This window comes from Aptenodytes forsteri, unplaced genomic scaffold, assembly GCF_000699145.1.
Source record: "Aptenodytes forsteri isolate BGI_AS27 unplaced genomic scaffold, ASM69914v1 Scaffold96, whole genome shotgun sequence".
Lineage (NCBI taxonomy): Eukaryota > Metazoa > Chordata > Aves > Sphenisciformes > Spheniscidae > Aptenodytes > Aptenodytes forsteri.
In genome coordinates, this window is record NW_008795029.1 from 5,502,922 (window position 1) to 5,530,129 (window position 27,208).

At 38.9% G+C, this 27,208-nt stretch overlaps 1 protein-coding gene across 1 annotated transcript in view; it reads left to right on the plus strand.

Moving 5' to 3' along the window:
* The window catches only part of UXS1 (UDP-glucuronate decarboxylase 1), a 46,918-nt gene that overhangs the window by 10,956 nt on the left and 8,754 nt on the right, over positions 1-27,208 (plus strand). The window contains exons 4-7 of the mRNA XM_019471233.1: positions 9,221-9,325; positions 10,680-10,739; positions 13,122-13,243; positions 22,888-23,007. Of these exons, the coding sequence (XP_019326778.1) occupies positions 9,268-9,325; positions 10,680-10,739; positions 13,122-13,243; positions 22,888-23,007 (360 nt within the window). The 5' untranslated portion in view covers positions 9,221-9,267. The remainder of the gene's footprint in view (positions 1-9,220; positions 9,326-10,679; positions 10,740-13,121; positions 13,244-22,887; positions 23,008-27,208) is intronic.

Below are 27,208 nucleotides of genomic sequence, written 5' to 3' on the forward strand. Positions count from 1 at the left end.
TTGCCCTTCTTTGGACACGCTCCAGCACCTCAATGTCCTTCTTGTAGTGAGGGGCCCAAAACTGAACACAGTATTCGAGGTGCGGCCTCACCAGTGCCGAGTACAGGGGCACGATCACTTTCCTACTCCTGCTGGCCACACGATTTCTGATACAGGCCAGGATGCCATTGGCCTTCTTGGCCGCCTGGGCACACTGCCGGCTCATGTTCAGCCGGCTGTCGACCAGCACCCCCAGGTCCTTCTCTGCTGGGCAGCTTTCCAGCCACTCTTCCCCAAGCCCGTAGCGCTGCGTAGGGTTGTTGTGGCCGAAGTGCAGGACCCGGCACTTGTCCTTGTTGAACCTCATACATTATCTTTGATCCGTGGCATGAAGTGGCACTCAGCATTCTTGCATCTTGATCTGGATTGGCCAGAAACAGTAATAAATCACCTAAACACAAATTTTATTTCTCAGCCCTGGGATACCTATAGTTACCTGTGGTGCTGAATGACTTTCTTCTCCACTAGGATTTCCTTTGCTTTAACACTTGGAGAAGATGTCAGTAGAAAACTCACAAGAACATAGCTTTCACTTAGGCTTTTTCAAGCAGAAAAGCAAAGGCCCTAAATTCTTTAATGGAATGAAAGTAGTTTAGGAATCTTGAAAGACAGAAAATGGGGGGGGGAAGTCTGAAAAGAAAAATTTTCCAACTTTGCATAATTTTTTTTTATTGTAGTTGAATTCTGTGTTTTTTAAAGTACTTGGGATTTTTAAAGATATTTTCATTTCAGCCTAACCCTTATGTTGAGTTTTAATCCACTAATAAATGGGGTTTTTTTGGTACAGAAAGACAATTTTCTGTTCTGAAGGGTGGTGTATAAGGAAAAGAATCTTATTGCTCTTTTCTGTATTATCAGCAAAATAGTACAGGAACCTACCTTTGCTTATTTTCTGCCTCTCATTCTCTACGTTCTTTAAGATTACAAGTACCCTCAGATGGTTACTTGAGAGCACTGTGGCTCATGTTCCTGCAAACCTTAGTGTAAAGACACACAGATATTAGTTGGAGAACAAGTGAGAATGAATTCTTAATCTGGTGTTACTGTGATTTACTGTTACCCCACTTCATGGTAATAGATAGAATTGCATTAAAAACTACCAACTGAAATTTTAGATTAAATAAATCAAATTTTTAGATTAAAAAGGCTTTGCATTAGGGTTGACTGTGTGTTTGTAGGAAAAAAAGTTTTATTTTTAAATACTTTTAAGCCACTGAAGTCTGTATTTCTGCTGTTAATTATTGTTATACTTGAATGTGTGTGCTAAAAAAAAAACAACAAAAATAAAACTGACAAAAAAAACCCAACAAATGAAACAAACAAAAACACAAAACCAAAATCCAACCCCATAAAAGAACCCCAAACCATACACCCCACCAAACCCCCCCCAAAAAACCCACACAAAAATATAAGCCAATTTCAAGGTGACGTGATAAGATGGCAGTCATACCACAAACTGGATTCCTAAAAAGCAAGTAATACCCCTCAGTCTTCAGTCTTGAGGTCTGGTTATCAACTGCCATTAAGTACACGCACCTTCTTGTCCACAGTCGCTACAGCAGTTGAATAAAACTGGAAGAAAATGTCAGACAGGTATGGACAGCCCCTGTCCTTCTCCCACTGGCGTTTCTTCTTCCTACTTCTTCAGCAACCTTTGGAAGCCTTAAAACAATCTTTTATAAGGTGATATATGCACATTCCCTTTACCCCCCAGCCATCTCTTGGATCTGAAAGATGTCCTCCTCAGCTGAACTGTTTCACAGTTCACATGAACACATTTAGGCCTTTGGTTTCCTTTTGGTTGTTTGTGGGGGTTTTTGTTTGGTTTTGTGTTTTTGTTTTTACCACCCCTTCCACAAATTTGAAACAAAAACAGGCCTCAAAATGCCACAGATTTCCAGTGCTTTATCAAGTGACCCAGCTGAACGGATTTCTTTTCCCTAATCACAAATGCACAATGTTTTGAATGCTTTATCATTATATCAAAAAATGGTATCGCTTAAAGATCCTCTTCCCTTGGAAAGACGTTCACAGTAGTCCTCAAGGGTTATGCTTTTTAGAGGTTTTTCTTTTTCTTTCCAACTTAATTAGATCGCACTGCCCACTTTGGTTTTGAACCATAGGAGCACAGTTGCAGAGTAGGAATTTTGCTGATGGCCTCCAATGCTTCACTGCTTAAACAGGAGCCCTTGGTAAAATATTCGTACAATACTTCTAAAATTGCAGTCTGTAGCAGCTGAAGACAAAAAAGGTTGTTTCTTTTTGGTCAGAGTAGTGAAAGGTAGTTCCATTCTGATGCTGAAAGGCAGACTTTTAAAACAAATGCAAGTGCACTGCCTAACGTAATGTGAAGTAAGTGAGAATAAAAGCGTTCGTAAGTGGTAGGTAAGGAAGAACTATTTCATCACTTGCTTCCTGAGATGAATTGAAACAATTGATGTGAAGATCAGTTAAATAAAGCTGATTTTTTGTTTGTTTTGTTTTGTTTTTATTCTTGATATTAGCAATCTGGTTTCTGGCAAAACATTTCTTAAATCAGCTCTGTTTTCAGTGACTGTTGTGAATGCAAAGGTGGTTTGGGTTTTATATTGGGCTCTTCTGACTTTCATTGAAGAGCTTTCAAAATGATAGAATAAAACCACATTTTGCTGTGTGGTTGGAAAGAAGTGCTGTAAGCACGTGACATACATAGTGACAAGGGGCTTGGTTTTCAGAGTTTTCAGAAGGTATGAAGTTGTTAGTAACATGCACATAGGTATATAAAATAACATTTTTTATAAAATAACATTTTTTTATAGAACTTTAATAGATCATTGGCTTGACTGGAACTAAAAATGCTTTTATTCTTAAGAACTTTGCTGGCTTGTGGGTCTGAGTTGACTTTAAGGCTAAAACCAACAGTCTCACAAAATTGGCCAAAAGAATAAGCTATAGCCTTCTTGTGAATAACAGCTTTCCGGAAGTCAAGATGATAACATTTTGCTAAACACTGTTCTACAGTATCCCAGAATTGTTCCATCTCCAAGTCATTTCACAGATAACTTAAGGCACACACAAATAACAGCTTCTAATTTTTTATGTGAGTGCCTTCAATACACTGGGGTTTTTTTGCTTCAGTATTTCCATCCCAGATTTTTCTCCCCCTAGTCTTCATTTCCTCTGCCAGATACTTAATACATTCAACTTGATGGTTTTAAATTGTACGATTATGGAAAGTCATGACAAGGCAGAAGATAACATATGCTACTTAATTTTGTTTGTCCAGAGCCAAGTGCCGTGGTGCCTGGGTCTCTGGTGAAGCTCTCCAGAACTGCTCCAGTACGAGCAATGTGGTAAACCTTTATAAAGTCATTCTAGTTTGCCTTAAGTTACAGGCAACATTTTTAATATTAGGAAAATGAATTTGTATTTGTAGTCCTTTTTAGTTCAGTGCAATAGAAATGTCTCGCTTCACTGTGTCAGCTTCTCTGGCCTGACCTACAGTAATGGAATTGGCGTAGCTGATGACTGAACCTTTTCATCACAGGCGTCTATTTTTGCCTTTGTGCATATGGGAGGAAGTATGTCAAGGCAAACCAGACTCAGACAGGCAAGACCATGTCTCTGGCAAGGAAAACCTTCTTTGTCTCCCGGCTCCTTCTCTTTGTCACATTTAAAGCAATTGCCAGCTGGGAAACAAAGTGAGGAAGAAGGACCAGGGGAAGAAGAGTGCTTTCTCTTTCTTTTTTTCTTTTTTTTTTCTTTTTTTGAGCACTGTCCATTAAACTTAGCTTCTTGTTTAAAAATAAATAAATAAATTTGAAGATTATAAAGAACCTTTGGGGTTGTGTATTTTGTTTGCATTTGTTTCTAGCTAACAATTATTCGTCCACGTGGATAATCTCAGGCCTAGCTGTACCCTGATGCAGCAAAAGGAAAGGTGTTTTTTGGCCCTGTTTATCTGAATTGCCATGTGCCGTTAAAGGAACCATTCCTATAGGAGCTGCTGTGTGTCAAAAATTCAGCAGGTATTTAAAAAACAACAAAAATAAAGTGGATGGAGGTAGGGAGGCAGGAAAGTGTTCACTTCTGCTTTGACAGACTTGGATTGGGCAGTAAGTTACTGACGGACCACAATGCTTATGAAGTGACATTTTTACTCTGCAAAAATTCCACCACAGCCTGTTGAAAACTAGATTTAGAAAGGGTTGTGAAGGAATGGGTAGAGAGAAAGAGCATAAAACTCAGGTCAGAGTTCAGCTCTGCATTGGCTGCAGGTGGCTTTAGCTATGACTTTGTTCATTTTTCTGAGCCACCGTGCTTGAATTACCCGCTGCCTGCAAGCAGCGGTCAGTGGCTTCTCTGAGCATTTCTTTTGTCGGCTTCCAGTCTACCCCTTTTCTTTGGTTTCATGACAGTACCATGCTGTGGGAAGGGGATACTTACGTTCAGAGGCATAACTTGAGGCAGTCATGTATTTCATTCATATTCATGGCTTGTCTGTAGGACACATGTCGAAGTTCAACAGACCAATTAAACTTGACCCCATGCTACATCTTTGTATTGTTACCCCAACGCAAGAAATCCTGCAAAATAATTTGATTAAAATTTATTCACTACTGAAGCTTACAATGTCAACAGTGACCAAAATAAGGAGAAATTATTCCACGTCACACTTCATCACACAAAACAATTAACTATTTTCATGTTGCAGACAGAATGCTAGAAGTTTCAGTTGCATTAGCAATGTGGGCAGGGCTTTGAGTCGAGTCTGAGCTGGGAGCTTGCTTCCTCCAGCACTCACTGTGTCAGACTGTCTTTGGATACTAAATGCGTTGCTACTATAGGTTGCCTTCTGTGAAAAGCTCTCTTTTGATGCTGCACTGGAGTTGATAGTGAATGGAAATATCAGTTTCTGTTGATATGAGAGCAAACAGCAGAGCAGTCTGCTACATGAAATTGTATTTCTCTGCACTTTTTAATGTGAGAATAAGTCCTCACCAATGTGACACATGTGCCAAAATTGTATCTCTAGCTTTTGGGGCTGTTTTGACATCTTGTAGGCAGCTGGTCATTTCTGCTCTAGAGATTAACAGCTGTAAGAGAGAGCATGGCAACATATAAGAAGTAGATATACTGTCAAATATCATTACTCTGTCAAGACTGTAAAACTTGGGGGTGATGGAGTCATGCAGATTGCCTTAGAAGCTGATCTTGTGTTTATGTTGATAGTTAATTGTTCTGTGTGATGAGGTTTGACTTGAAATAATTTCTCCTTATTTTGGTCGCTGTTGACATTGTAAGCTTAAGCAGTGAATAAAATTTAATCATAAATTATTTTTCAGGATTTCTTGTGTTGGGGCAATAATGCAAAGATGCAGCACGGGGTAAACTTTGACATGCCTCTTACAGATGAGCCAGTATGCACTCACAGGAGCTATGAGCTTGCCCAGTAGACTTAAAAACGACAGTTAATCTAGGAAAAATGTGACTATATGTGCAAGTACACTAAGGATTCAGAAAGTAAGTAGGTTAAATATTGTACCTTGACAATCTTGCCAGTATTTTTAAAGCTTTATTATCAGAACACATGCTTATCTTAAAAAGGATGTAATGTTTTAATATGAAGAGATGCTTGTGTTTTGAAGGCTTTTAAATACTTTTAATTTTTTCGTTGCTTAAGGGATTGTTGAAAAGTAATAGGTACATTCCACATCGATAAATCAAGCCACTTATATACACTGTCACCCTAACCACTCCGCTTTTTTACACTAGAGAGAGGTCAGGAAGCAAAGGATTGTGTGCTTGCTTTGTCAAATGAAATTTGGGAATCAGGGAAGAATGGAAGTCTTCAACAGGAAACATATTCCTCTAGCATCTCAGTGTTCTCAGCTAGTTGAGAGTAGGTGATAACTTTATATTTCATATTTTTTTCCTCCTAATTATACTGTATATACAGCCTGTGCTGTTTAAGCAAGTATAGTTATATTCAAATGGAGAAAAAGAAAAATTGGGGCAAGTTTGGATTTTTTTTTTTTTTTTAATTTGAAAGTCAAGGATGCTTCTACCCTGTTTTTGGTAAAAGAATTAATTTAAAACTGGAGAAAAAAAAGTTCATTATGTCACAGATACTGTGAAAGTTAAACCCAACAGAGGGCTAACAGTAATCCATACATTGTCAAAATACAGCTTTATTTCATATTGCTGTCATTTGCCACTGCTTGTTAATTATAAAACACCTGAGAAAATAGTTAAAAGAAAAATGTGAGTGTACCATTTGACGAACAATGTTCTGTTCTAGGGCAAGACAGCCTTATACCATGCAATATTGTCTTCTGTCAGAATAGCAGCTAGCCTTGACTTTTCCAGGTTCTTTCAGGTTTCAGTGCTGAGGCTTCTTAAAAAAACAAACTTTCCTTTCGTAACACAAAGAAAGAATTACTTTCCCTTCTTCCATCCTGCCATTCTAATCCTTACGTCGCCTTTTGACTACTTTTCTTGGACGACCTTGGTAGGTGATTTGTTCTTTTCCTTTCTTAAGCATCATTATCTCTCATTTGATCTTATGTTTAATTTTTTTTGGCATTCGCTTAAGTAGTTCTGGCGAACTGTGATTGATGTTACATAGAAGACAGAAAGATTTTTTTTTTATATTCAAAATAGTTATGTTATGAAAGACTTGCAGGTTGAGCTTTGTGGAATATCAGATACTGCTTGTGAAAATGAGTCCAGTTTTTATTGGTTTGTTTTTATTATAATTTAACAAAAATATCTTTTTTCCCTGTAGTACCTCCAGCCTTCACATTCTTATCTCATGGAACGCATTTTGCAACCCTGATATGCTGAAGCTGGTCTCAAATTAGGATTTGCCTAAGATTTTCATGATTATGAATGTTAATCAACTAGTATCTTGGGATTCTTTTAAGTTTCTTATTTAAGACTGATTCTGGTGTACTGCACAGCTTATTGAGGTTTTTTCAGTTCTTTAAATTTGCCAGGTTGAGCTGAGCTTTTTGAAGTTCTGAAGTACAGAGGTAGCTCCTTTCCTGATGGCCTGTTACAAAACCAAAGTTGAGTGGAGTCCTGTGTGCTTGTTTTCCTTGTATCAAATACCATTTATGATACCTATATGTGTCTTCTGAACTATCATGATAGAAATGACTGCCATGCTTGTTCTGGAAAAAGACCATTTTATGAAAATGGGTAAATAGCTGAAAATAAACAAGTAAGCCTGACTACTGGATGAATAGACAGCAAAGCACAATTCACGTAGCTTAAGATAGAAATAAACTGAAGTAGAAGAAGTTGGAGAGAGAAGGAAGTCCTGACTGATGATACATTTGGCCTTTGAACTTAAAATCTCTTACAGCCTTTATTCTCTTTTCTCTCTCTGTTCTCTTGTGCTAGGAATAATTGTTAAATTAAGAATCATAGAATCATAGAATGGTTTGTTAAAAGACTGTGTAGTTCCAACCCCCCTGCCATGGGCAGGGACACCTTCCACTAAATCAGGTTGCTCAAAGCCTCACCCAGCCTGGCCTTGAACACTTCCAGGGAGGGGGCATCCACAACTTCCCTGGGCAACCTGTTCCAGTGTCTCACCACCCTCACAGTAAAGAATTTCTTCCTAATATCTAATCTTAAACTACCCTCTTTCAGTTTAAAATCATTACCCCTCGTCCTTTCACTGCACTCCTTGATAAAGAGTCCCTCCCCATATTTCCCGTAGGCCCCCTTATAAGTACTGAAAGGCTGCAATAAAGTCTCCCCGGAGCCTTCTCTTCTCTAGGCTGAACAACCTCAGCTCTCTCAGCCTGTCCTCATATGGGAGGTGATCCAGCCCTCTGATCATCTTTCTGGCCCTCCTCTGGATCTGCCCCAACAGGTCCGTGTCTTTCTTTATGCTGAGGGCTCCAGAGCTGGACGCAGTACTCCAGGTCGACCTGCTGGCCACGCTGCTTTTGATGCAGCCCAGAATATGCTTGGCCTTCTGGGCTGCGAGCGCACATTGCTGGCTCATGTCCAGCTTTTCACCCACCAGTACCCCCAAGTCCTTCTCGGCAGGGCTGCTCTCAATCCACTCATCGCCCAGCCTGTATCCATCAGCCTGTATCCATGTTTGAGATTGCCCCGACCCAGGTGCAGGACCTTGCACTTGGCCTTGTTGAACTTCATGAGGTTCACATGGGCCCTAGTCTGTACTCATGACAGTGGTGTAACTATTTAGTTTTTTTGTACTAGGCTCTTTGCTGTTGTGTGGAATATGTATTTCCTATGGGTGATTTGAATCTTTAGGTTTGCTTACACTGCAATCACAGAAATGCAGCAAATTTAATTAGTTAAGATTGGGACTTGCACTACCTGAGCAATCCGTTGGCAGTACCCAAGCTACCTTATTTTAAATTAGGTTAGGCATCAGTATACCTTCATTGATTGCAAGGTATGGTCTAGTGTGTTGGTTAATTATATTTCATAACTGGGGAGGCTGGAATCTCTGTATTGGGGAGGTTTTGGGGTTTTTTTAATAAAGCTAAAATGCTGTATTATCCAAAGTGCAACATAGAACACCAGTGGAGCAAAGGGTCCACTGCTATTAGAATGGGATAGGGGATACTGGATAGGGGAAAAAGGACCAAAGTTGTATGCCCATATCTTGGCATATATATTTAAAATATAAATAAGATACTAATCCCATTAATACTTCATTGACAAGTGGCTTACAAATAAAATTATTATAATTATTTTTCCGACAATGTTCCTCCTGGTATTAAAAAATGTTTCTGCCGTCTTTGCTTGGGATTCCATTTGAGAAAAATATTCTGAAGCTGATAGTCATTTAAAAACTTGAGGGTAATAGAATGTTACATTTACTTTTGCAGCTTCTAAACATCTCTGAAGTACTCCTAACTAAAATTTTTACAAGTGAAAAATGTCAATACCCAGACTTCTGTATCTGTGTCAATAGTGTTGATATATACTACGCTTTAGTTTTTGTTTTACTAAAAAGTAAGTCTTGCTTTGGGTTACAACAAGTTTGCATACATATATATTATCTGTAGGTAGCAATATAGGAAACGCTGAGTTCCAACGTTAGGAAATGCAGAAAGAAGTACTTGTTTCTTGATCCTAATGTTTTCTCATTTAATATGTTACATGGGAAAATAATAATGCTTTCTTTCCACTCCCCTCTGGTTTTCTGTAGTGGACCAGATCTATCATCTAGCATCCCCTGCTTCTCCTCCAAATTACATGTATAATCCTATAAAAACATTGAAGACCAACACTATTGGGACATTAAACATGCTGGGTAAGTGGAAATCTTCTTCCTTACTTAATTTTGTTAGACATAATATAATCTGGACAGAGTTACTGGAGGGAGAGGAGGATGGAGCAGATGAGTTGAACATTTTTAAAAGTTGATTCTTTAAGAAAAATAAGGGGGTGTTTTTCCCCTCTTTGAAGATTTTTGTACTTTTCCTTTAAATATATCTGCAGATGAACTCTGACAACATGCAAGCTCAGCTATCAAGGCACAAGAACTTCATTCCTGTAACCTGGCTATGGAGTAATAACTGTGCAGTAATTATAGAAGTCATAGGAACAATTAAGAGCATGGGATTTTTACAGCAAAATTGTGTCCATGACTGTACTTTGCACCTTGGTGACTGTGGAACATTCCCATGTTTGCCATGGGTGACTGTTCCTTTCCACCACAGCAAACGTTGAACTAGGTGGAACTGCCTTGGCTCTGTAAACCCTGAACATCAAGAGCACTGCACCCTCTTGTGCATGCCTTGGCTAGCAAATTTTGCAAGAACTTTTAATGTCTAGCTTCATGCTAGATAATTACAAGGCAACATTTTCATCTTTGTCTATTGGTTTTGGTGCTGGGAATGGGCCTGTGAAAAGAAGGCCTCAAACCTTCACTACTTTTTCCTCCCATCTTTGATCCATTTGGCATATGCTGCAGCTTGAACTGGGTGTCAGTGATCCTAAGAATTATGAGGAGGCAAAAAAACTGCTGGGCATTAGGTCAGCTGAGTTTCTCATTTGAGTGATACTCTAGTGAGTACAGTTCAGAGAAGTGATTTAGAAGCTATTGAGGTACAGCATAGATGAGAGATTTCTTTGATTGGCCATGCCAACTTGAAGGCCAGAAAGTCATTGAAATGGAGTGCAGAATAATCTCGAGTGATGGGTATGATCATCCAGGCTGTTTAAAGTGGCATAATAAAGGGAAAATGATTGATTTTGTTCTATAACATGTTATTCTGTATCAGTTTCTTTATGTAGCTTATCTTTACGTTTTGATAATCATAATATGGTGTGTTGTTTCAAGATCCTGATTTCATAACTGGAATGGTTTATGATTACTTGGCCTTTATTTAGGGTGTAATATATTAAGTTCTTGGATCTTGGTTCAGTGTAACTTTTAGTCCCAGAAGCAACCACATCACACATGTGGGTGCTGCTCTGCCGTTTCTCAAGTGTTCTACCTTGGGAGTGGGAGCTATGGATGTGATTTACAGCTAGATTTATCTAGTGAGAGAAATCTAATTCTCTTTAAAAACACGTGAAATGGGTTTGCACTAAAGCAGTTAATTTGACTGAAAGATTCTTAAACTTGATCTATTTATGTTCTTTCCCTGCCCAAAATTTAGGGTTAGCCAAACGTGTTGGAGCACGGCTGCTGCTGGCCTCTACATCAGAGGTATATGGAGGTAAGAAGGATAAAACAGTTTAGAGCTTTTAAGATGTGACTGTGTAAAAGGGTATTTACAAACCTCTTGTTGAATGATTGATAGATTTTCATTACTGTGTTAGCTTGATTTCTTTATTAGATGTACTTCTCACAGCTTAAAATGCCGGCATTAGTACTTGCTTTAAATGTCTAGTCAGAGTGGTGGAAGGACGCTCAAACTTTGTAACTTTCCTATGTCTTAGTTTATGGCTCTTTTTCAAAAGGGCTTGTGGGGGAATTTTGAGTGTTGAACTCTGATTAAAATCCAGATGCCATAATGAAAACCTGTGAAGAAAGATAATTTCAGTAGCAAATCTGCTTCTGTTTTCCCCAGTTGTATTGTTACAATTTAGCAATTGCCCTAGTGTGTGCAGCACAGTGCAAGAGACAAGGACATAATCTCCAAGCTAAGAAAACAGTGATTGTGCATGCATGCCATTGCGGTGTCTCTTAAAACGTACTATTGAGCAATGGTGCCATATCTCTCCTTCCTTTTGCTGTTACTAAGGAGTGAAGTAGAGAGAGAATGACTGATAGAACTGTTAGCTGGATGCAATGAGAATCTTTAGTACTTCCTTGGGGTGTGTGACAGGCCGTGTGCCTACTAGAGGAACTTCCTGCTGTTGTGAACTCTTGCCTAATTGATAATAGCAGTGTTGCAAGGTTAATGGAGATAGGCAGGCACAGTCACCTGCTCAACATTAGTAGTTGTGAGAGTCTAGGCTTTAAAAAATAAACAAGCAAACAAAAAATACTCATCTCTGTAACAAGATGCAAAGCTTTGTGAGGAGAAAGTGAGGAAGGACAAAAAACATACCTCAAGGAGTACTCTTTTGGTGGAATAACTTCAGTCAAGAAGATTCAAAGCAAATACCCAAGCAAGAGATCCACTAAGATGACCGGGCAACCAAATAAGCGGCTTGAGCGTGTGCAGCATTCCTACTGCCTCCCTTGCCTTTGATTATCCACGGTCAGGCTCCACAGAGAAAAATGGTAGCCCCAGGGACTCTTCTGTAGTTGAACAAACTCCCTTCTGGAACAGGGGACCAACAGGCAAAAAAACCACCAAGTTTTGGAGCCTCATTGCTCTGCTGCAGTCCTCCTCCTGAAGTGGAAAACTTGAAACTCCCAATATCAGGCTTTGTTGTGTCAGTAAAGCCAGTGGAGAGAGTCTACTCATATCATACTCTGACTAAACAGACAAAGTCATTTTGCTGAAAAATAAAGGACAGAAAATAAAGTCAGAAAATATCTGTTAGCTGTTTCCACAGGAGTTCTCAAAGCAGTGTTGTTATAGCTTCCAAGTGCTTCGTAAGGCTGCCTCTGCCAGAAGGGAGACAGAAACTGAAGTGGCCTTCCAGATCACAGCACCTTCTGGGGCCCTTTTAAGAATGCTATGGGCTTTTGTAATCGTGTACAACCTCCCTGCATTTGTCATTGCTCTGTGGCTCTCATATGGCAGGAATTCATCTGTAATCATGTCAGCGAGCAGCGTAAAAACTGGGAGGGTTAATCAGAACTGACCATCAAGGTTGTTTCAAAAATTAAACTGTAACACTTGAAAGTTTAGTAGTAATGTATGCAAACTTCAAACCCAGGAAGGAGGATAAGGCAGCACAGATAGCAAAGTGGAGAAAGGTAACAAAGTGATTGTATTGCTTCAAGCATATAGAGTGAACACGTGCACACACACAGAGCTTCCTAGAAGATTTTTGGTTGGTTGGTTTATTTTGTAATTGAGAGCCTTTGTATTGGATCAAACCAAAGGATTGTCTAACCTGATTGTGCGCAGTGATAGCTAGTAAAAATGCTTAGGATAAAACAGAAGCAGCATAGCAAGTACATTGTGGTACATCGCTGTACTCTGTCTTCTTTAAGAAATGCAGTACTTCTCCGTTTTGCCCATTTTTCTTTCCTTATTTCTTATTTTATAAAACTTGAAGATGCTTTGCTTTCTTTTTTTCCAAATACAGTAAAAAGTGCTGCCTATATAACCTATAATATTTCCTCTGAATCACATTAGATAAAGAGCCTTATTTGTTCCCTTGAGGTAGTCTGTCTTTGCAGAGAAGAGTTGAATTAACCCTCTGTTCGCACACTCTTTTAGGGGAAAGCAGATGATGGCTGTTGTGTGCTTGTACTCAGTTATCTTACTAGAGTCTCACATCTTCCCTAACTGTCATTTTCATGGTTCTAGTGAATACACTTTTAAGGAATGGTGTTGAAACTTAGTATCTTTTAAATGCGTAGTTCAGAGAGAAGCTGTTAAACTGTATAACACTAGTGATCTACTGAAAGATTCATTATATATAGTCACCTTTTTGACAGAAGATCATTTAAGGTGGTTTTTTTTTCCCCATAGATCCTGAAGTTCACCCTCAAAATGAGGATTACTGGGGCCATGTGAATCCAATAGGTCCAAGAGCCTGCTATGATGAAGGAAAGCGGGTTGCAGAGACCATGTGCTATGCATATATGAAGCAGGTATTAAACTTGTATCAGATTCAATGGATTTTCTGTAATTATGAAGGCCAAATGTGTGGCAAAACTGGAATATGTGTATTTAGGGGTAGAAGGGCAAAAGAGAATGTTTTGAGTAGGAGCGTTCATACTGTAGCTGCAAAATCTGTTTTCTTCAATGCAAAAGTGTTATTTCTCCCATCTGTTGTGTTTTTTCAGATGAGCAGTGTTCTTCAAGAAAATGTGCTTTAGTCTTCTTGATAGTCATATTATGTCTTTCAGTATCATAAATAGTTTTTAGACAGATTAAACTGAGATGACCTTACTAATTTGGGAGCCAGATAACAGAGTTGTTTTAAGTTGGTCCTGTGCTGAGAAGTGCTTTGCTGAATAGGGCCATTACTGATAAATGTGGAATGTTTAATGAGCATAATTGAAATCAGAATATACAGGTAAAAATGAGGAAGTTCTTTAATGAGTACCCATATAGGAGCAATGTACTTTAAATCACTTTAGAAATGTCTTAAAATTATGTAGGTATAAATACAGCCCTGAATGAAAGAGATGAATATTCAGCTACGTAATGCACTTTTTCAGACAAATACAGTAACATGAGGATAAAAATGCAATTTAAAATATGTTTGTGAAATGATACATGCCAGTTTCTGTGGGTTTTATCATCAACAAGTAACCCATTAACTAACCCAGCATCGACTCTTTACCTGTATGTGAATCTTACTTAATTGCTGTTCAGCTAGTCTCTGGGAGACTATTCGATTAGAAAATGTGGCACACTAAAGAAAATTGTATCACTGTTTCTTGGTGTTTGCAGCCTTAATATACAAAGGTGTAAATCAATCAAATGTAGTATATTCTGTAGAATTTAAAACCTTTAAATGATAAAATACTAAGGACTTTTAAAAACCTTGAAAACAGAATTAAACTTAAGTGGTAAGACTTTAGGGGATGGTATTTTAGTCCAGAGGTTGTAGTAATTTTCTCTTATCTCTTCTGCCAGACAGAGAAGGCAGAGGTTCGTGTCTCCTTTGTTCTCTTTTAAATCATTTAAGGTACAATATGGGGGTACTGCTTTTGTTCAGGATGATGTGTCCTATACTTCACTGTGGAAAAATATTCCTCGTGGGTCTGGAAATCCATTCGCAGTTGAATATTGTAGTTTTTATGAGAAATTCTTGTGCTGTAGGGTATTGAATTTTTTGCAAGTTTGTGGTACACACTGCAGTATTCTTTTAGAAGGGCAAGACTGTAGGTAATTTTGAAAGTCGTGGGCTGTATCTTAAAGCCAAAGGATTGAGTCATGATACTATCCCATAAATTTTATGCAGGATTTGCAAAGGATAGTAGAGGTTTGTAAGGTGGAACTGCGATACACACATACATTAAGTGAAAATGCATGATGCAAGTGAGCTTTCTGTCCTAGGGGCATCTCTGTCAGATATTTCTTATACTTTATTATGGGTTAGTGAAGTCTGCCCTAGCTTGTCCCACATTCAGGTATATTCTGAAATGCTGTTGAGCTTTTTTTTCCTCAGAATTTAAGTGATACACTATTATTAGTGGAGGAAATACTATCTTTTGCTAGTGGAAAAATCTGGCTACTGCTATGAAAATAAGTATTGTGCTTTTAAGGGGGTTTTCAGACAGGAGTGACCTAGCCCAAAACAATTGGATTTACAGGATTTCAGGCTAAAATGTTTCCAGAATCTTCTCAGCTTTAGTAAAAAGAAGAAACAAGCAAACTTATTTCTGCTTTTTTTGGTAATTTCCTCCAGAGTTTTCCATCATCATGCACATAGTTAGGTACCTTGTATATCTAATGTTGTTTCCAAAAAATACAAAACTTAACTTCTTCATTATACTTCCAGACAGGCTGTTTGAATCAGAACAGTTCTTGAACCTAGTCAAAGATTATGACTCTTTATTCACAGTTGTCAGAGTTCCTCAGTAGCCTGTCCTGACCAAGGCCTTTTTGGTGCGCTCTTTTCTGCTGGCAGTGTCATTTTGTTCACTTATTTTGACCCTATGAATTAAGCATTTCTTGACTTTATCTCCTGTTTAAAACTGCTGTCTTTAAACAAGCCCAGCAGTACTTCCTTATCAAAGAGTCCAAGGGTGGTAGTAGCATTCAGTAATATAAGCATCTGCTTGAAAGGAGAGGTGGGGAGTTCAATATTTGCTGGAGAAATGCAGGGCTCACAAATTCAAAGCATGTACATGGGTTCATCTCACCCCATGTGAGGCACCTGAGCGTGCGGTTTGAGAAGATATCTGCTATAGGCTTCCAGGAGCAGCTCTCCCTCCTTCAATTTGTGTGGGAGCAGAGGTCAGCCATGCTCCTTAGTGTGAGTGGAAGTACCTGCTTCTGGAACTTTTCTTAAGCCACAGGGAGCTTTAGTTCCTTGCCCTGTTCATCTAGGAACTAAATTGCATCCTCTGATTCAGACTTCTTCAGAATTCCCATTTTTGTTGCAATTCTGCCTATCCTTCCTAGTCCTTCCAGTGCTTTATGCTTTTGCATAAACTTCATATACAGGTGTGTGACTTGAGTTATCATAACTAAATATTAAGTATAACCTTCTTTAAGTGGACAAGTGTTACGCTCTGCCTTATAGAATATTCTATAACCAGGACTGTGAAGATTCAAGATGCCAAAAAATCTGAATAGGTTACAGAAGAAAGGGAAGACATGCTAGAGGTGAAGTTTATTATATTAATGTGAGAGAATAACACATGCAAACTGATGTTGAAATTTGTTAAATATAGAAGTGCATTGCAATTGCAGCACTAGGGTGATTTTCCGTTTTATATTGAGTTGTACTTTCCCCTGATCTTTAATTCACAAATTGAGTTTGTTTCAGTAATCATAAAAAGCCTTGATGTAAAATGTAGGGGTAATGAAAACTGTTGAATTGCAACTGAAAAGGCATTGAATAGTGAATAACCAGGTAGTTATTGAGTAATTAGATAGAAAACAAAATAGCTATGTTGAATTAAGGTGGTTTGCTTTAATGTATTTTGGGAGTTTATCCTGTATTGTCTAGTTATCACTTGTTTCCTTGATATTCAATATAGATTATTTTTAAGCATGCAGCATTCTTTTTTGGTGTTGTCACATTAAGTTTGTTAGCAGTTTGCTTAAGAAAAGATGCAGAATTGTTGCTTTTTGTGGAAGAATGGAATTGAATTGTTTGTGGTTCTGACAGCATAGGGGGAGAAAAGGAAGCATTGCATCTCCTCGGGGCAATAGTCAAAAGCCCAGAGAACGGTCCTTTAATGACATAGATGGTGGTTGCTGTTGTAGGTATACCAGGCCAAAGCTAAATTGTAGTGGTAAAAGATATCATGGGTTCCTTTACCTTTTTAGAAGCCATGCAGAGGAGTTTCACATCCAGGAATAGTAGTTACGCCAAGGTTGGAGAGGGAAGTCTGTAAGGTGCTACAGGCAGTCAGCTCCCTTGGGCAGTGCCTGTAATGAAGGTAAGAAGAGTTGAGATGCTACAGCCTTTCTCACTGCTGACTGAGAGGGCGCTGACACCACTGAAGTGCAGGTGTCAGCACTGCAGCTAGTGTCCCATGTGAGTTGTTATATACAAAGTCAGTAAAATTCAGAAAGAAAAGAAAAAAATCGTCAACAATTCCTTTCCTTTGCAAAGTCTGAGAGGTCACACACTCACAGTTAAATTAATATTCTCATAAATGTGGCAGTTCCATTGAAAATTTCAAGTACTGTTTGTTGTTAGTCGCTTTTATCTTCTTGATTAACTGGCTCCGCTTTGAAAGAGGAAACAAGCGCTGCTTTCAACTGTTGGTTCACAAATAGGCATTTATACTTTGGAAAAGAGAAACCACAGATAAAAATCCTTTCCCATAAGTCCTGCAAACTGTAATAATACAGAGATTAAATAATGCTGATCTTTTCAAACTGGCTTGTTCCAGTTACCGTTGTACAACCCTTCTGAAAGTCCTGCCATTTTGTAAAACCTTCTGGTATGTATTCTCTGTACTGTCAGATGAATGGATCTGCATGTTTTCTAATGAGCTGTTAGAGCTGTCTGTAATAATTTTTTTGCTGTGTAGAAGCTCTGCACATGAACCAAAACATTGTGTTTGGTCCTGTACAAATGTAGAAGTGGAATGTAGTTTTCCAAAGCTATCTGTTGTTAACATTCAGTTGGAGGAAGTGAGGTGAAAAGGGGAGGAGGAGAATGCTGCAGTATCTGAGGCAGTATTATAAAAATGCAACCTGTTGTTTCACTGGGTCATTAGTAGTAGGAGCCCCTCTGTAAGTGGAGAGTTTCATTATTTAAGTATCTGTTTATAAATTGTATTGTTTTATCTGAGTTGTCAGAACTTCCTAACACAAACATAGCGTGGATATAATAGGCTTTTTTCCTGTCAGTGGAGCAACACTTTCCCCAAATTGCATGAAAATAAAGCAGGAAAAATCTGTCAGGTCTTCTGGCCCATATTCAGACACAATGGTTTTGCTAATGCTCTAGCATCTCTACTGTTTCTGCATGCTCTGTGCTGTTAACAATTGCAAAATAACTTTGTACCGTAGACAAGGTCAGAATACTGTATTGCAATGATTATCAAAGCCATGGACTAAACAAATACAGGCAGTTTCCCAAAAAACGTCTGAATGCTTTCACAGAGTCTCTGTGCTCTAGTTTGTCTTTTTTTTTCTTTCCTTGCTGTAAGAAATCCCATCTTCTGATTTCCCTCAGGTAATTGGAGAACTTAGTTCTTTGTTCTTGATATTGCTTGATTGTGCAAATTGAATTTTGAAGTCAGGAAGACTTTAAACGTTTTTTGGAGGTTGATTCAGTTCACTAAGTTTATCTGGTGTCCGAATAAGAATATACCCATAGCAGCATTCTTCTCTTGATGCAAAGTATGTGTTGTTTCTGATGTTCTTTTCAATTTGGTACACCTCTTACTTTTGTTTGTAAGATGCATCCTCCTCATACAACCACCATTGCTCTAAAAGCAGTGGTAAGGCATTTTCTTTCACCTGTAACTGTCATTGTTACACTAATTCATGAGTATAACTCTGCAGAACTCTCCATTATGCAGATGACTAAAATTAAATTGTTTGGCGTATATATTGTTGTTTGTTTGCATGTATTCCTGACCCTTACTGGAAACTTACTGGCAGCTGTGATACAGTTCTCATTCACTGGGTATCATTGCACTGGTTGTTATCTGCCGCCTCATGTTTAGAAGCCATGTTGTGCAGTAAAATACTGAGTTAAAATCCCTGTCTGAAGGGGATATCCTAGTAATTCAGGCATAAATGCACTTAAGTGGGTGCACATCCCTTCCCAATGGCAATGTCTCCTGTCAAAGTGTTGGTGGAACAGGCCTGTGGCTGCTTGCAATTGGCCATGTACAGTACGTACAAGAGGTATGCAAGCTGAGGCAAGTGCTAGAATTAGGACATACTTTTAGCAGGGAGGTATAAATAATGGTATGAAGAGACCTCGAAGAGAAGTTGTAGCTTCTCTAGTCTGGGAAGCGTTGAACTGTAAGTATGGTGATATTTCAACCGTAAGATAAGAGTACTGGAGGCGTGCCTCAGTTGTGTTCAGGGACCTGCATTATGCCGAAAGTGGAGTCAGATGATTGTGATTGTCCTTCCTAGCTTGTTTAGGAGCTTTACAGTTCATGAAATTCAGATCTCCGCATCACTATTTTTGCAAAACAGTTTTAAAAATCTGTTAGTAACCAGGAATTAATCTCATTTTGCTTATACAATAGGCAGTACATATATATAAAAAATACTGTGGACCAAGCCTCAGTGTAGCTGAGGCTGTATGGTAGCTTAAACACATCACAGATGGATCCTGGTGAACACTATGCTAGTAATTCTGCTGTGATTACAATTCAGGGTTTTGGGAACAATTTTGAGAGTTAGTTAATGATCTCTGAAACACATGGGAAAGAATATGAATCAGTAAGAAAGTGACTAATAAAGCAAGGGATGCAAGCAACAATCTTAAGTAATTTTAGCTGAAACATTGATAAAGACTTGTATCAGGTCACAGTGATATCCATGCAACTGTCTGGGCTTTCCCTGAGAGATTTTTTGAATCCAGTTGTCTGCTGGAGAGCGGACAATTGCAGCTTTCCCTTTCCTGATTTTGTATGCAGGGAGGTCTAATTCATGCTCGCTGTTCAGATAGATCCACAGACTTTACAAAGAAGGAAGCACTGTTAATTAGTAAGAGAAGCTTGCCTGATATCCTTATGAATTACAGCCACAGCATATGTTCAATCTGTTTCAGTTAAAAGAACCTCTTGACATTTGAGTTGTATTCTGTATTGATTTGTTTTCCGAGACAGTCAACATAAGGAGATATCTTTTCTTAAAAGGCTTATAAAATTAAAATATGTCTTTTTAAATTAAGATGTTATAGCATCCTTGATACCTTGATACTTTCTGGAGTTGGGATCTCTAGAACTGAGTGGCAAAGACTCGTGCTGAAGACCATGGACAAGTTTGTTTTGCAGGGGAGACTGGGTAACTAATGCTACTTTTTGACTGACAGCTATAGAATAGCCTGAGTATTTCTTCAGAGGAGATATCTCTGTAAGCCGTAACAATCTTTCTTGCATCTTTTCTGTCTTCCCTCTCCATCTGTACAGGCACGGTCTCTGTGAACACGTCCATATTGGTAAATAATAGAGTGAGCTGAAGTGTTTTGATAGCCCACAATGCTGCATTTTATTAGCTTGCTCCCAGGCTCTTTTTTTTGGATTGCTCAAGGAACTTTCTCTCTGATTAATCTGCTGTAGGAAGGCACAGTCTTAAAACGGTGAGGACAGAAGCCAGTTGATCACATTTGATCTCAGCGTCAGGGATTAGTCTCAAGCTCTCTTTTGTTTAGCAGTATAAATGTGGGCCAAAGAAGTTTTTCTCCTTTCTCTAGGATATAATGAAATATTGTACATGACTTACTGCCACAAATCTGGGGAAGTAATTGGCTTTGCTAGTGGGAATACAGTGGAGGTAGTCAGTCATAATTAACATGTTGTTGTTGATATTCAGAGTAACAGGACATAGGTAAGAATGTACCGTAAGTATTCGTAGGCAGTTAATACAAAAAGGAGTAGAGTTACTCTACATGCAAAAGGGATCACTTCAAAGGAGATGTTCATGAAATGGTGATTTTTTTAAGTTACTAGCTCCTTTGTCTGTGGAAGAGTTTCTTCTGAGAAGATAGATCCCAGTTTTACAGGCACAAATGAAAATTCAGCTGCATAGAAAATAGATTTTTCAAAGCAGTAGGCTGCAGATAAAACCTTTGCTAGATGACACTATAAATAAAAAGTTACTCATTTTAAAAGACAACATTACAGTGGGGGAAGGGGAATAAATAGAAGGGAGAAGAAATACTGGATTCACTGTGGCTATGAGTAAGTGTCTATAGAGAATGTGTTGTTTTTCTTCTCTAGATTCCTTGCTAGTTTCCAGCCAGTACTGGAAAACAAGGCTGCTGCTGTAGCTTGTACAGTACGAGAGAGGCTTTTTGGTCATCATTGTTTAATGAGTTATTTTTATCTTGAGTACTAGCTTCCAAGTGCCTTGTTTTCTGTACTTGTTATTAATGGCAATATCTGGAAAGCCCATGTGAAATGCAGTCTCTCCCTGAAGGAGTCAGTGTCCTTTTTAAGACAGAATGCTGGGCAAAACAAAAGAACGAGAAACTCTATCAGAGTATATATTTCCAGATACAGTGAAGGCATTGGGAATGGCTCTGTAATATGCTGCTGGAAGTATGTTTGACATGTTACACTGCCGTGCTTTTTTAGCTAACAGGAAATAAAGAGTATGTTCCCAACTGATGCATATTGCACGGGAAGGGACTTCTGCTCTTTCCAGGGTGTCTCAGCAGGGCCAAGTGGATGTTGTGAGGTTATTTTTTTGGTTCTGTTGTGGATGCAAGCTCATTGTGTGACAAAGGCTCAAGACTATAGCTTTTCCTATGGCACAATAGTAACCTCCCTGGTTACTGTTAGCTTAACAGTTTAGTTGCAAATATAAACAATGTTTGATCATGGCAACTGAAGCCTTACTTGCAGTTAAACAGAACTGGATGTTGTTTGGCCTTCTCCAGACTAGGGAGTGTTGGGCTTTACCTATACTACTTGGTGTTTCCCATTTCTCAACACCAAGTAACAGCTAGTGTTAAATGTGCCTTTTGTCTCTCTCACTGTCTCATCTGTAAAAAGCTAGTGCTATTGCTTTCACAAAACTTCTTTGAGGATTCATTTGTTCGTGAATCACTTGGAGACCCAAGAGAGAAGATCAGATTTTCCTGCAAGTTTCTCTTGTACATGAAGCTACATTTATTTCCAAGAAAATTGTGTTTCCAGGTCTCTCCTGAGTGAAGGTTGTGTGAGCTGCAGCCTTCAGCCACAGATGTACCAACAACACACTTCTTCCACAAGCACTCCTCTTCCAAGAAAATGGCAAGCATTGGTCTAAGCCTAAGTAAAAGGCATTGAAAATACATGATGTTCTGTGTATCCTCTGAAGGAATAACTGAATGTTTGCAACTCCAGAACATTGTGCCTGTGACTTCAGTTGCTTCAGTTGAATCTGCAGCACAAAGTTTGCTTCACATGGAAAGTGTTTCCTGTGACTGATACAAGGATGGCTTTTTCTGGAAGGGGGGAGGACTAGGGAGTATGAGGAGGATGGATAGGCCTGGGCTGAAGTTGACACCTTCCTCCCTGCTTTGTGGCTATCACTCTCACATGGCAGGATCTATTGTGTTTACAGCATACCATGCTGCTCTGAACTCATCAGGAGCCAAGTGTGTGCTTCAGCTCACAAAGGCCAAAATCCTTCTTATAGGCTTTATCATGACCCGTGGCTTGTCCAAATGAGTAAGTGTCAATAAACAGAAAATACCTAGAGAGAGATCACTTCAGTCTGCAGTCTCCCAGTGTTAAAATGTTTTGTCCAGGCAGTTTCCAATTTCACCTATTTGTTGCATTTTGCTTTGAAGATTTGCAAAATATCCTCCAGAAAGGACTTCTGGGAATGACAGAAATGTTTCTTGAAAAAACTAAGCCACTGAGGAGGCCTGGATTGTAATGCATGCATTTACACAGCCTAATAAGTAGCAGGGAGCTAAGAAACATTGTGGCTCTGGTTACAAAGCCACTTACTTTATAGCATTGGTGGTAAAGATACTTACCTGAAGCGTTCAACTTTTCTCATCTTTGGAAATGCTACCTTGGTACTATATCTGGTGATTGTGAGACTTCACTTATGTGCAAAAAATGTAGATGAGTCCCAGGTGAAATAAGTTGTTGTTGGAAGGGTACTATAAAAAAATCTTAAAGTTCTTGTTGGAAGAAAATGTGTGTGCTGAAATCATCAGCTATTTTAGCACTGATTTAGAATTTGCGTTGCAAATACTGAGAACTAGTATACATTACCTTGCTGTATGCACTACCGTTTCCAGTAGTGTTGATGAGAGATTAGAAGTGTTTTCATGGTGAGAAAACAATGCTTGTTAAAGCTGTAAGAGGGATTCTTAAAAAAAGCTTTTGGAGAGGGGAGAGTTAATTTCCACTTCTAGGAAGAAAGACACTCATTAAGGTAGTAACAATTCTTTTTTCTTTGCCTGCAGGAAGGAGTTGAAGTGAGGGTTGCCAGAATATTCAATACCTTTGGGCCTCGAATGCATATGAATGATGGTAGAGTTGTCAGTAATTTTATCCTACAAGCCCTCCAGGGAGAACCACTAACAGTAAGTAATGACCTCTCAGTGACTTGAAGAGTTGTTCATCTTTATATCCTATCCTCATGTGCTATGAAAGAGGCTGGATTTTAGAAAACATTGAGGTTCCCCCCCCCCCAAAAAAATCTAATCTTTCAGTATATCAAGTTCAAGTGTATAGAATTATATATCCAAAGATGTGCTCTGTTGATGGTATTGGTGTTGCTTTCCCAGAGAGAAATAAGGTTACCAGTCGCAATCTGAGAAAGTGTTTTAGTCATCCTGAACTTGAATCTCTGTCTGTCACAACTCTTCTATGGGGACACGGCGTGACAAGGCTTACAGAATCATGTTTTGGTACTTCTTCCTGCTGAGGAACTTTCTCTGAACTCTTTTTGGAAGTTAGGCATCTAAATGTCTTTCTGCAAGCTTGGAGATCAGCCTAAATTTTCCATGTATAACGTAACGTTAAAGGCCTTCAGGCTACATCACGTATTAGTAAATAAAGCCGGCCAAGACTGGGTTTTGTTACCATTGACAAACTGGTGTGGCATGACCCACATCTATACAGCTAAATTTTCCTGCTGAAGCAAGTTGCCACATCCAGACTGTTTGCTGTGAATGGTCCTTGGCTTTTGATAATGCTTAAGCAATGTCACAACATTGTCTGGGAGAGCAAGAGCTGACACAGGCCAATACTCTGCCAAAGATGCTGCTGGTAATGTGGTAATACAGACAGTGCCTGACCTATGCCCTGATCCTGTTTCATTTACTGTTATAAAATAATGAGGATATGTAAAATAAATGAGTAGACATCCTGAAACAGGGAGAATTAGTTTGGAATCTGAGATCAGTTGTGAGCTCGTGGAAACATTTACAGTTTATGTGACATACAGCAGAAATTTCATACAAATATTTGTTAATATTGCCTAGATTAGAAGAGTGAAGTGCCAGGAAATCACTCAACGGCTTCTGCTAAATAACTAAAAATGTTGCTGCGTACCTCCACGGGGCAGCTATCTTGAGATTGGGACAGCATTCCTTCTAATGGAGACTGTAAAATCCAGAGCTCAGCCAGGAATTTCTCTAGGAAGGAGCAGAGAATCCAAGGAGAAAAGGATGAAAGTTTTGTGGCAACTCCCACTACCGTGATTTTTGTAGAGCAACATCTGAAACTGGGCAGAGCATTGAAGAGTCTAGACCAGGGAATAAGTCATGCCCAGGCAAGATGAAGCTTGGTGTCCTGTGATAGAGCTCCCCTAACTTTTAATCTTTTTCAAATAATACGCCAAAATATGGCTGCCCCCTGCAAACCTTGGGTAATAGACACTACCCTACTGACAGGGTGAAATCTAGAACTCTTTATAAAAAATAAAATTAAAAAAGCTCAAATTCTGTATATTCTGCAAAGCAATGCACATCACCTGACTTAAGTATGCTGATAATTTTTGAAAGATTGGTCTTCTCTGGAGGTCAGCATTTGCCTACTTGCTTGCTGTTTATCAGTGATTGTTAACTTAGGCAATTTGTTATTTTTTAATGTCATCAGTGGTGCATCTTGGCTACTCTGTTGTTCCTAACCATTGCTACATTTCTGGTTTAGGCTTGTGATTATTTCAGAGTAACAAGCCTGTAGTAATTTGAATGCTGTGTTCACTGCATCTCCTAAAGATTTGCTTTTTCCCCAGAGATTTACTTTTTTTCTACAAAGCACTGTCAGTGCTCAGAGTACGGTAGCAATTGTGTGATGCTGACTGTGACTTAATGGCCAGTGTTTACTAGGACATAGGACGTTTAATGAGTCATATAAGTCAGCATTAAGACTGCAGATATCAGGGCTTAGTCTTGAGTAGCTGACAAAACCAGTGAGCCCAGCTTGCCTAGCCTCTACTGATAGGAGTCTCTTCAGCACTGAATAGGCTGATTGCACAACCACATGGGTTCAGTACTTTTTGTCTTTTCAAAACATAAAAAAAAAAAGCACTCAGATTCCTGCAGAAAGAGTTTCATTTTCTTACCCAGGCGTCTCCCCAGAGCTGCAGGTTGAGGCTGGTTCTGTCTGTTGCAAGACACTAAGCAAGTAGAAGCAGACAAGAAGATGGAGCTTCTTGCTTTGACACTTTCGATCCTTGTAGGACTTGCTTGTATCAAAATACGAATGTAACCACATACTGGCTTGTCACTATTGTATGTTCCCAGGATGGCATCCTGGGGCATAAAGTCTGAGCCTCTAAACACTGTTTAGAAAGCTTATCTAGCCTAGAGAGGGTCAGAAGGTACTTCCATTTTTCAAGTTTGTTCCCCAGTGCATGTAGTGAGCTGTTGCCATATTTGGCCTCTCAAACGTTTTTTTTCATTCATGCTTAGTTTCTCAAATTTTATTGAAAGTAGTACTGTAATCTTTTATAACAAAAACAGAGTGAGAACACTAACTGGAAGTTTTGTGAAGCCTTACTAAATACAAAGCAGTTACCTTGTTTTAAAACATACAATCCATGGGATATTTCAGAGCATTAATAAGAGAAGTCTGGAGTCAGTGCTGTTCTGTGGGAGGGAATATTGAAAGCTTTTTTTTTTAATTTCTGTAACTGCCATGCTCTCTAGACTTCAGCAAGAATGTAATAGAGGATAAAATAGAGCATTTTGCCCAACATCATTGTTCTGTAGGGAATAACTGTGAAAAATTACTGAATATAAGAAAAGAACTAAGGGAAGAGTTGTTTAGTTGACCAGGTCAAATAAAATGAATTATCAGCAATAAGCAGTAGTTGAGACAAAAAAAAATTTTCACCCTTGTATCATCACAGAATTTGGCTGACAGGAATACCAAGTGTTGACCTTTTTAGAAACTGAATGTATTCAATCTCTTGGTTCAAAGTAGCTGTTCAAATGGAGTAAATAATCTCTTGAGAAAACAGTCTCTTTAATTTGAAGACATTGTAGCCTATGCAAACATGACCATTGTTGCTTTGTGTTATTGTAAAGGAAGGGTTTATTGAGAGAAATTGGGAGGTATTAAAGAGAAATTGGGAGGAGGAAACTACATTGTATTTTCCAGCCACCACCTGCACGTAGGAAAGGTACCCACATGGATGACTTCACAGAAATCATGCACAAATGACTTATTAGTCCTGTAAAACTTATCCCACAAGCTAAAAGAAAACAAGCAGGAAGCTCTATATACATACATAAAATCTGGTTCCTGTTTGCTTTGGGAGTCCATCAGGCTGTCAGTGTGCTCTCCTGGTGCATTCCTCTCTGAATCAGTTATTGGGTAAACTCTTAAACCCTGATCATAGAATAGTTTGGGTTGGAAGGGACCTCTAAAGGTCATCTAGTCCAACCCCCCTGCCGTGGGCAGGGACATCTTCAACTAGATCAGGTTGCTCAGAGCCCCGTCCAACCTGACCTTGAATGTTTTCAGGGACGGGGCATCCACCACCTCTCTGGGCAACCTGTACCAGTGTTTCACCAACCCTCAGCGAAAAAATTTCGTACCCAACACCTACTGAATGCCGAATCTTACCCAGTGCCCACTGAAATGTGAACTCTTTTGGTTCTGAATCGGCCTCGGAGAGCGGCAGGCTTACCAAATGACAGATGATGGCATGTATACCAATTGTATTGCTTTTCCTGTCCCCTAGGAAAACAAACATGCTTTCTATTCTGTCCTTCCAAAAAGCTTTTCTGTTGTAGCAGGTTGATGGTAAGATGTGTGTGTCCCCAGTTAAACTTAAGTGTTTTCACCACTTAAATATGCCTACTGATAGCTTTCAGAATTTAAGTATTCATGTTCTAGGGACTTTAGTACTGCATGCAATTAAACTGTGAAAAAAATAATGTTATCTCTACCATTATGTACACTTTAAGTATACTTTGTCTGTTTGAACTTTAAACAACTTGCTTGCTCCAAAGTGCCAGCGCATAACCTGAGAAAACTTTTTATTTTTTCCCCTCTAAGATTTTGATACAAATCTGTACAGGTGACTTTTGGGAGTCATATCCTCTAGAAATTATTCTACCTCCCAGTTCCCCGGATAGTAATATTTAGAGCCACATGATTTTTTTTTTCCCTGATTGCTTTAAATGCTTACAGTGCTATTTTTCTTGACAGTTTTTTTTGAGAGACCACTAACATTTGGTGGTCTCTTTGAAGTTGGCTGTTGTTAATGAGCGAATAAAAATTGCTCATCATAACCACATCTTAGTAGTCTGAGGTTTGCTTTAAATA